This window comes from Panthera leo, chromosome E2, assembly GCF_018350215.1.
Source record: "Panthera leo isolate Ple1 chromosome E2, P.leo_Ple1_pat1.1, whole genome shotgun sequence".
In the NCBI taxonomy this organism is placed as follows: domain Eukaryota; kingdom Metazoa; phylum Chordata; class Mammalia; order Carnivora; family Felidae; genus Panthera; species Panthera leo.
Genome location: NC_056693.1, coordinates 15,632,978 through 15,642,776, shown reverse-complemented (window position 1 = coordinate 15,642,776; position 9,799 = coordinate 15,632,978). Strand labels below are relative to the sequence as shown.

Genomic DNA, 9,799 nt, shown 5'->3' with positions numbered 1-9,799 from the left:
AAATCAAAGTTGGACACTTAACCTGCTGAGCCACCCAGGCAACCCTAGACCCTCCCTTCCTTTTTAATGTTGACTTAGCTATCTGTATACCTTTATTCCTCCATATAATTTTTTAAATATTTATTTATTTTTGAGGGAGAGAGAACATGAGCAGGGGAGGTGCAAAGAGAGAGAAGGGGACAGAGGATCCAAAGGAGGCCCTGCACGAACAGCAGCGAGCCCGACGTGGGGCTCAAACTCACAAACCATGAGATTATGACCTGAGCCGAAGTCAGACGCTCAACCGACTGAGCCACCCAGGTGCCCTGTGCCTCCATATAAATTTTAGAATTGGTTTATCAAGTATTAAAAAAAAAAAACATTTTGATTAAGATTGGTTTAAACATGTGGACTAATTTTGAGAGAATTGACATGTGGATAATATTAAGATAGCGTATCTAAGGATATGGATGGTTTCGTTTTTTTCAGAATACCTTCTGTATCCTTTATTGACATTTTAATTTTTTTTTTAATTTTTAACGTTTATTTATTTTTGAGACAGAGAGAGACAGAGCATGAACGGGGGAGGGGCAGAGAGAGGGAGACACAGAATCTGAAACAGGCTCCAGGCTCTGAGCTGTCAGCACAGAGCCCGACGCGGGGCTTGAACTCACGGACCGCGAGATCATGACCTGAGCTGAAGTTGGCCGCTTAACCGACTGAGCCACGCAGGCGCCCCGACATTTTGATTTTTTTAAAGTAATCCCTGTGCCCAACGTGGGGCTCCAGCTGATGACCCTGAGATTAAGAGATGCATGGGGCACCTGGGCGGCTCAGTCAGTTAAGCGTCTGACTTCTGCTCAGGTCATGATCTCATGGTTGGTGAGTTCAAGCTCCACATTGGGCTCTGTGCTGACAACTCGGGAGCCCGGAGCCTGCATCAGATTCTGTGTCTCCCTGTCTCTCTGTTCCTCCACTGCTCACACTCTGTCTCTCTCTCAAAAATAAATAAACATTAAAAAAAAAAAAAAAAAAAAAAAAAAAGAGTTGCTTGCTCTACGGACTGAGCCAGCCAGGCACCCCTAAAACTTTGTTTGAATTGGTTATTACAGGGGCACCTGGGTGGCTCGGTTGAGCTTCTGACTCTTGATTTCAGTTCAGGTCATGATCTCACTGTTCACAAGACCAAGCCCTGGATCAGGCTCTGCGTTGACAGCATGGAGCCTGCTTAGGATTCTCTCTCTCTCTCTCTCTCTCTCTCTCTCTCTCTCTGTCTTCCTCTGCTCCTCCCCAGCACACTCTCACTCTCTCTCTCTTAAAAATAAACGGGGGAGGGGGGATAACAAAAAGAAAGAAAGAAAGAAAAATAAACATAAAAAATAAACACGAATTGGTTATTATAGTGTTACAGAAATGATCCTGATTTTTGTAGGTTGATCTTATATCAACCATGATAATCTCTTTGCTGACTTGCTGCCCTGCTTATTATGAGGATGAAAAGTATTTCTAAAACATTTTAGTCACTTGTGACTACCAGCCGAATCATTGATAAAAGCCCATTTCTAATATTTATCGTTCTAATTAGCAAAGCCTCTGGTGTTGATCAGATGGATGAGTGCCTGGTAGCAGCTGCGTCTGGAGCCTGCTCTTTTAATTAAAATTCATCTGACACCTTCTCCCCCCCCCCCCCCCCACCCCCGCCGCGTTCCCAGAGTAACTAACCTCTGGGGTGCAGTTTAAAACCAACTCACATAGCCACGAGGGGGCGCTGAGACCTCACTTCTATACGAGGAGGCTTACTGTGTGCGGAGAGAGAATGTGGCCACCAGGGGGCACTGTTTGGGGGCAAGCACCTACTGTGTGCCCGACACTGTTCCAGACATGAGGACAGCCATACTCAAGGCAGGCAAGGAGCTAATATTCTGAAGGTTGGGGAGCGTAGACAGACAATAAAGTAACAGATTGTGTCAGGGTGTAATAAATTCTATGGAGAAACTAAATCAGGGTGACAGGATAGTGACAGAAGGCGTGGCTCCTTAGATAAGGGGCTCACAGAAACCTCTCTGAGATTACATTAAAGGAGGATGAGGGACCCTCAGAGAAGAGTGCTCTGGGCAGAGGAAATGTGTCTGTGGTCCCGGAGAGAGTGAGGTGGGGAAGCGGGAGAGTGCAGGGAGGAGTATATAGGGGAGAGCTTTGGCTTTTGTTCTGAGACCAAGCGAAGCCCACGGAGGGGTTGTGATATGAAAGGTCTCCCAGGTGGGTTGTTTTGTGAAAAAGAGCAAGGTTGGGGCAGAATCTAGGTTCCCACTTGTTTGTATTTGCATAAAGAAATCGTAGAACAATACCTAGAAATTGATTTTAAAAATGATGAATTGGAGGAAAGCGGAAAAGGGAAGGGAGTGGATGGAGACAAAGGGGAGAGCGAAGGAAAGGTGTTATCTGGCTGCTGAGTGGGAAAGACAGAGGCAGGGAGCCTGGTGAGGAGGCAAGTGGGGCAGTTCAAGGGTGGCAGGTCAGAGACACGGTGTCCTTTGGGGCTTTGCCACATCAGAGGGCTTGAAAATCAGTGTTCCCAAGGTACATCTGTGCTAGCCAGGGATGATGCTTAACCGACTGAGCCACCCAGGCACCCCCTGAGATATCCTATCTAAAGGGCAATACAGGGGCACCTGGTTGGCTCAGTCAGTTATGCATCTGGCTTTGGCCCAGACCTTGATCTCATGGTTCATGACATTGAGCCCCATATTGGGCTTTCTGCTGTCAGTGCAGAGCCTGCTTCAGATCCTCTGTCCCCCACCCCCTGCCCCTCCTCTGCTCACACTCTTTCAAAAATAAAATGAACATTTAAAAATAATTAGATAGGACATCTCAGGAGTATGAGCAGTCACTAACACTGTAGTATGAGTTAGTCAACCTCTTCCTGACACTGAAGCATAGCAATCACCGCTATGGTTTATAGGAGCATTCTAGGGTAGGAGTTGAGTAGTTGGGCTCTGAAGTCAGGTGCAAGGGACTGAAGACCAGTGCCACTTTCCAGATGTGTGACCTTGGGCACATGATGGCACTAAACTTGGCCTCAGTTTCCTCATCTGTGAAGTCCCCATTTTCCAGATGAGGAAACTGGGAAGCTCAACACATGGGACACCCAGGACTTTAGAACCTAAGTTTTGAGCACAGACCACCTCCACAAAACGAGGAACCAAAAACAGGTTGTGAGAGGGAAGTTCAAAGGGTTCCGTGGGCCCCAGAGGATGTTCTGGGAGATGGGCCCGGGTGATCGGATGCCAGGAGGGATACCTTCATCTTCCGCACATTCATTCTCTATGCATTTAGGTGGAGGAAGGGAGACACTGAAGCCTGAAGTCTGTCTGTGTAGGCACAGCAAGGCCACCTGAAGGGCTGGACAGGCAAGGTGTCCCTGCATTCCCCTCTTCTTCAGCCACGTCTTCTCTTCCTGCCAGAGCTCAGACCCCCTGGGATGGGTGCCTGAGCCTAGCTGGGCTGCTGGGTGGCACGGGGTAAGGACAGGGGCTGGGACCTCAAATCCAGTCAGTAGTAGAGGCAATATGTGAAGTGTGCTTTGCCCTGGGGGGTGGGGGGTGGGGTGGGGGTGGGCGGGGGCAGAGATCCCCTTGCTCTGGCCCTGGCCCACCCCGTATCCTGACTGTACACAGCCAGGACTACAGGTACAACTAGATCTGTTAAAATACTGAAATACTTCTAGTTTGGGTTAAATAGCTACCACAACTTCTGAGCCCTAGCCCCTCCCCTGTAACCCTTCAGGCCTCCCCCTGCTCCAGCCCAGGGGCCTCCCTGATCCAGCTCCAGGGGACTTGTACATCCTGATTAGCCGATGGCCCTGCCAATATTTGGTATCCTCCCCGGCTTAGCCTCAATGTCAGTCCCTCCACCCACAAGGTTCAGAGTCCTCCGATAAGGGTACCCGTTTCACACAAACTCCCATGCATCCTTCAAAGCCTTGCCTCAATGTCACTTTCTTCAGGAAGCCCCCTTAAATTGGTCTGTTCATGGCGTCTTGTGGTGATGTTGGGCACGTTTGGTTTTGCACGTCTCCCATGATGCAAGGACCACAGACCATCATTCCCACAGGAACCCTGAATGACACCTACTGGGGCCTTGCTGGCTTGTGCTGGGCCGACCAAGGCTGGTGGGGTGGGGGGGTGGGGAATGACAAGATGAGTCCCGGGGGGCAGGGGTGCAAGGTCAGCAGGGCCTGTTCTCATGCTCTCTGGCTGAGGCGTGAGCCTCCATCTGTCGGGCCAGCTGCGGGTGCTGGGACACAAGGAGACGCAGCGGGAGAGAGGGAGGTGTTGGGGGAGCTCGGGGAAGCCCAGTGATCAGGGAGAGGAAAAACAGGCACGCAGTGTTGTTATAGAACCATTACATACAACTTATAAACAAGCCAGGACGGTGTGGAGTGAAGGGGAGAAGGGAGGGGGCCGCAGAGGCGAGAAGGTCAGGGTGGCGCGGTCCGGGCCGGGCCCTGGAGGGGGCTCAGGCTGCTGTCACCAGAGGGGCTGGGCTGGCGGAGACCTGGCTGCTTGTGGAGGCCTCGAAGCTTCACCAGCAGCTCCTGGACGAAGTCCTGAGGACAGGGCAGGGGTCCTGAGAACATGGGGAGGGGTGGGGCCAACCCCACCCACCCAGCCCCCATTCCCTCTGACCTGGTCAGTGAGAGGGAGTGGGGGTAGTTAGGGAGGGGGACGAAAGGCAGAGACTGGGAAAGAGAGAGGGAGACACACAGAGAAAGACAGGGAGAGAAACAGAGAGAGTCGGAGAGAAACAGTGAGAGACACAGGGAGAGATAGAGACCCAGAAACTGGGACCAAGACAGAGACAGAGACAGATGCAGAGGGAGAGACGAAAGGACAGAGAAGAAATAGCCACAGAGAGACATCAAGAGGTTTCTCAGGCCAAGAGATCACCAGGAAGGTCCCCAGGGACAGAGGCCTTCGCTCCAGGGCAGACAGACACACAATGACGTTTGTCCCTCAGGCAGCCCAGAGCCATTTAGAGAAACATGAATATTTTTCCCTTTTAAAGCAGGGAAGGAAGTGGGAGGGGTTGGGCCGCTCAGCTTCAGGGCCTGCAGGGATGGGAGGGCCCCAGAGGAGGGGAAGGGAGAAGCAGCCCAGGGAGGGGAGTAGGGGATACCCGGAGAGAGGCTGAGCCCAAAGACTGGAGGCCCCAAGGAGAGAACAGCAGAGGAAAGGCAGAAACCGGAGACAGATGGGGAGCGTCTCAGTGGGGAGGAGATAATGGGGCCCCAGTGGCAGATGGGGAGAGAGGAGCCAGGGTGAGGAAGACAAAGACACCACTGGAGATGAGAAAAGGGCTGAGCGACACAGAGGGCTCCCCAGAGTTCCCTCTGACGACCCTGGGCAAGACAGCGCCTTCCCTCCTCCCCAGGGACCCCCGTTTCCCCCAGGATGCAGGGGGCCAGAACAGGGCCTGCCGCGTGGGAGGGCAAACTCACCTCTGTGGGGTTCTTGCACGACTTCAGGAGTCCCTAAACACCCCAGCCCCCCGAAAAGAAAGAGAAAATAGTAAATGGCTAGCACCTAATCCCCTCCAGCCCCTTCTTTCCCAACAAAGCCCCGAGGCAACAAGACAAAAGGAAGTCAGACTCTAGGGTGGACTTCCCATCTGGTTTCAAGAGAGGAACATGGCCCAAGGGTCTTACGGAGCAAGGAGGGGCAGAGGGGGCGTGGTGGAGGGCGTTAGGGTAGAGTCCAGAAACTCGCACCGTGACCAGCTCTGAATCCAGAAAGGGCCAGAAGGTCACACAGTACTTCCTGTCTCTGGGAGAGCACAGGTCCTGACAGCAAGGTCAGAGCAGTCAGACTGCTTGGCCTTGACTCCCAGCTCCGCTCTTTCTGAGCTGGGGCCCCGAGCAAGTGATTAAATCTCTCTGGGCCTCATTTTCCTCATCTGGAAAATGGGAGATAATTATAGTGATAATAACAAAACGGAGATGATAAACCCTTGACAGGGTTTGTGAGGATAAAATGAGTTAAGTGCAAAACAACTGGAACAGTGCCTGGCACATACTAAGTGCTCAATAAACCTGGTAACTATTGCTGGGGCGGCAGCTTTCCCCCCCCACCCCACCCCCACCTACCTGGATCTTCCAGCTTCTCTCCTCTTCACTCTCTAATTCCAACAATTCATCAATGTTGACCTCATCAGGCATGTCTGCCTCCTAAGGCAGGGAGGGAGGGGTGGTCAGGGTCCCTTTCCTGTCCCTCCCTCGCCTTTGTCCAGGGCTCTGGAGAAGCCCCACCAGCCCCAGGGCCCAGCTGGCGTGTTCTGGAGCAACAATGTGGCAGTCAGGGACAGCACCGCCAAGGCGGGACATCTGGGTGTTGGGGGGGGGGGGGGGAGGGGTGACAGATGGGTTGACAGAGGCCAAGGGGCCTGTACCAGCTCAGATGCCTGGGCCCCAGGGCCCAGAGAGCCTTGGGGCTGGCACAGGTCTCTCCTCTTGGCCCCAGTTCCCATAGTGGGAAACAGGCCTGGTCGAGTCTTGGAATGTCAGATTCTGGGATTCAGGAGAGGGGCTGGCTCTGCCCTTTCAAGGAAAAGTCTAAGCACTAGGTGTGGGGGAGGGGAGCAGGCAGGCCAGAGCCTCCTGCTGGGGGGCAGCCCCTTGCCCAAGAGGACAGCAAGGGTGGGTAGGGATCAGGGCAGCCCCCAGGGTCAACAGTGTGCCCTGGTCAGTCCAGAGAGGTGGCCACCAAAGCCCCCCAGAGTGGACGGGCGGGATGAGCCACGAGCCCAACTGTAAGCAGCCACGAGAGGGATTTCTAGTATAGCCTCTTGGGGCAAAGAGCCAAATGCAGGCTCATTATCCCTGTGGGGGACAGAATCCAGCTGTCAAAGCAAGAGATCCCTGAGGCTACAGATTTTTTCCTCCCCCACCCAAAGTGCTTCTGACTTCACTGTGGACCTCAGGGCTGGCTGGTCCTGGGTTTGTGTGCGGAGAAGGGGCAAAGGCAGGGAGAGTCTAGAAGTGTGTCACACAGCCTGCGCGAGGCTCTGCGTGTGAGCCAGAGCCCGATGCCAAGGGGCTGGGGCCGGCCCAAGAGGCAGAGGTGTGCGGCCTCGTGTGTGTGTGTGTGTGTGTGTGTGTGTGTGTGTGTGTGTATTGCACGGGGGCCTATGGTCCCGTGACTGGGAGGCGTGTGGCTCTGGCTTAGCTGTGTCATCGTCAATGTGTCATGGCAGCTATAGCGCCCACTGTCTGAGGATGTCACCTACCACTGGCAACTGGACTTCTCTGTCCACTTCCAGGAGCCTACCCGCATGTCAGAACAAAAGGACCCCACGTCACCGTGAGGGGCCATGGCTCCTTCCGCCTCCAAGCCGTGCTGAGGAGCATTTGTGCGTCCTGCCGGTACAGCGACACAACCATCAGGTCCCCGTGACTGCGTTTTTGTGTTGCACAGTGTTGACTTCAAGCAGAGACTCCAGCCCAGCGCGTGAAATGTCTGTCTGCGGCCTCTGCGTCAACACCTCAGGCGGTAGCTTCGGCCCCGGGTGCCCACGGACAGGACGGCGGTAATTTCTGCCGTCGGGCATCTGTTTCTACCTGTGTCGCTTGTGTGGTTTTCTGTCCGGGTGTAGCGGTCATTCCTGTGATTTTATGTCTGTGAGTGGCTGTCGCATCTGCCATTGTGTTTGCCACGTGGTTATTGGTTTTGCTTTTAGGAGAAAATGGGTGGCTGTTAGTTGAACCATTTGGTGTCCCGGGGTAGGTGAAGCTGGGACCGTCTGTGAATTGCTACACTGTGTATCTATGAAGAGCTGTAACCGGAGCCCTTTTGTGTGGTTGTCGTTGTAACTGTGTGTCTGCATGGGGCTGTGGCCTGTGCTAGGATGCCTGTGGGTGCCTGGAATTACGGCACACGTTGATCTGTAGGTGACCACAGCGAGTGTCCTTGAGAGTCTGTACGTCTGTACCTGGCTGTTGCTTCTGTTGCTGTGTCTGCTAGTGGCTCTAACTTGTCACTGTGCACGTCTGTAAATGCTGTTGCTTCCTTTGCTGTGCGTCTCCTCTTCTTAGTATCTTCCCCTTCACCATATCTATGTTTGGCTTTAAGACCTCCTCCTCCCCCAACTTTTCTCCAGATATGGCCGCTCAGGCTCTGCAACTTTGCCTCCTCACCCCCCGTGTGCTCAATCACTGGCCTTCCCCAGGTGTTTGGACACATCTCTGGAGACCCAAGTGTGTGTCCGTGTCCACAAGCATAGTGCCATGGAGGGGAGACACTAGGGCCAAGGAGTCCCATGAGTGCCTGGTCCCTTGCGTGCGTTCTCTTGTGTGACCGAGGCCAGCACAAGCAACCGGAGACCCGAAGGGCGTAGAGTGTGCGGGCCCGGGGTCTGTGGGTCCCTCCCCCCACCCCTCCATACCCCTCCCTGCCTCACCCTGCCGCGGTACAGCTCCTCCAAGCGCCCGTCGATCCACTTCTCCACGTCCAGCCGCCGCTGCAGCTCCCGCCGGTCATACTTGACGGTGACACGCGCGTGACGTTTCTGCAGCCCCCCGGGGCTTCCCCCCGGCCCGCGGGCCCGCGACGGAGACTGCAGCTTGCTCAGCACCCGCTTGCCCAGCCGCTGAGCTGCCATCGCGGTCCTGGCCCCGGCCCCCGCGCAGCACTGTGCGCTTTCGCCAGGCGCCCAGGGGGCCTCTTACGGGATGGGGCGGGGCCGGCCGGGGGCGGGGGCTCGGGCTCGCCCGGGGGCCAGCTCCGCCCCAGGCGCCCGGACCTCAGTTTCCCCGCCTGCAGCGCAGGGACTGGTCTCTGCACCGAGTAAAGCCCGCAGCCGTGCACGGTCTAGGTATGGGCGCGATCCCGGAGTCCCAGGCCGGGGCCCGGCGGCTGAGGCTACCGGGGGGGGGGGGGGGGGGGGGGGGGGCGGGGTCCTGGGACAGGCTCTTGGGGACCCGGCCTTTCTGCGCCCCCTGGCGATTGCAAGGGACGGTGCAGGAGCCCGCGTGCCATCTTTCTCTGCAAGGGAAAATGGAACTAGAGTACTCACAGCACATCATTTGTTCGTTATTTCAATTATTCCTTCACCCACGCAGCCTTTCGTTCATTTATTCACTCATTCTATTCAACAAGTGTGAATTCATTTGACATCATGTCGTCTGTTAGCTTCTCTCTCATATCAGGCTCCCTAAGCCCGATAGCATCCAGATGGGTAATAACCACTCAAGTTATTACCAGGCCCCTCCCCAACACCCTTCCCTACGGGGTTCTTGGTGACCTGTGCACAGGGAGAGGGCACCTGCTCCCTTCAGTCCTCTCAACTTAATATATATATATATATATATATATATATATATATATATGCAAAATCTCAGTAGTATACACACACGCACGTGCGCGCGCACGCACACACACACACACACACACACACACACACACACCAGGCACTGTTCTAGGCACTAGAGATAGAGAACAGAAGACAAGCCCAGTCCTCAGGGACTTGATATCCTCGTGGTGGAGACAGGCTGTAAATACAATAAGTAAGCACGATTATACAGCTTATTAGAATATGACAAGTTCTATGAAGGAATACAAAGCAGAAAAGGGGAAATGGAATGAGGGCGGGGTTGCAATTTTAACAAGGGCGATCACAGGAGTCCGTTACTTCACCAATATTCCCACTTCTTTTTTTAAATTAAAAAAAAATGTTTATTTATTTTTGAGAATGAGAAAGAGAGCATGAGTGGGAGAGGGGCAGTGAGAGGGGGAGTAACAGAGGACCTGAGGTGAGTTCTGTGCTG

General features: G+C 54.0%; 1 protein-coding gene across 1 annotated transcript; it reads right to left on the bottom strand.

The window, feature by feature from the left end:
- Window positions 1-4,225: 4,225 nt before the first annotated feature.
- On the bottom strand, window positions 4,226-8,821 carry PPP1R14A (protein phosphatase 1 regulatory inhibitor subunit 14A). The gene is made up of 4 exons (XM_042918767.1): window positions 8,434-8,821; window positions 6,125-6,205; window positions 5,480-5,512; window positions 4,226-4,588 (listed from the first exon to the last, which is right to left on the bottom strand). The coding sequence occupies exons 1-4, from the start codon at window positions 8,632-8,634 to the stop codon at window positions 4,460-4,462; spliced, it is 444 nt and encodes a 147-aa protein (XP_042774701.1). The 5' UTR covers window positions 8,635-8,821; the 3' UTR covers window positions 4,226-4,459.
- Between the last annotated feature and the right edge of the window lie 978 nt (window positions 8,822-9,799).

Excerpts from the sequence above, each read along its gene's own strand:
- PPP1R14A (XM_042918767.1), bottom strand. The coding sequence starts at position 8,634 with ATGGCAGCTCAGCGGCTGGGCAAGCGGGTGCTGAGCAAGCTGCAGTCT. Across the intron at positions 5,513-6,124 it reads AGAGAAGCTGGAAGATCCAG|GGACTCCTGAAGTCGTGCAA; the intron begins GTAGGTGGGGGT and ends TGGGGTGTTTAG. Across the intron at positions 4,589-5,479 it reads CGTGCAAGAACCCCACAGAG|GACTTCGTCCAGGAGCTGCT; the intron begins GTGAGTTTGCCC and ends CCCTGTCCTCAG.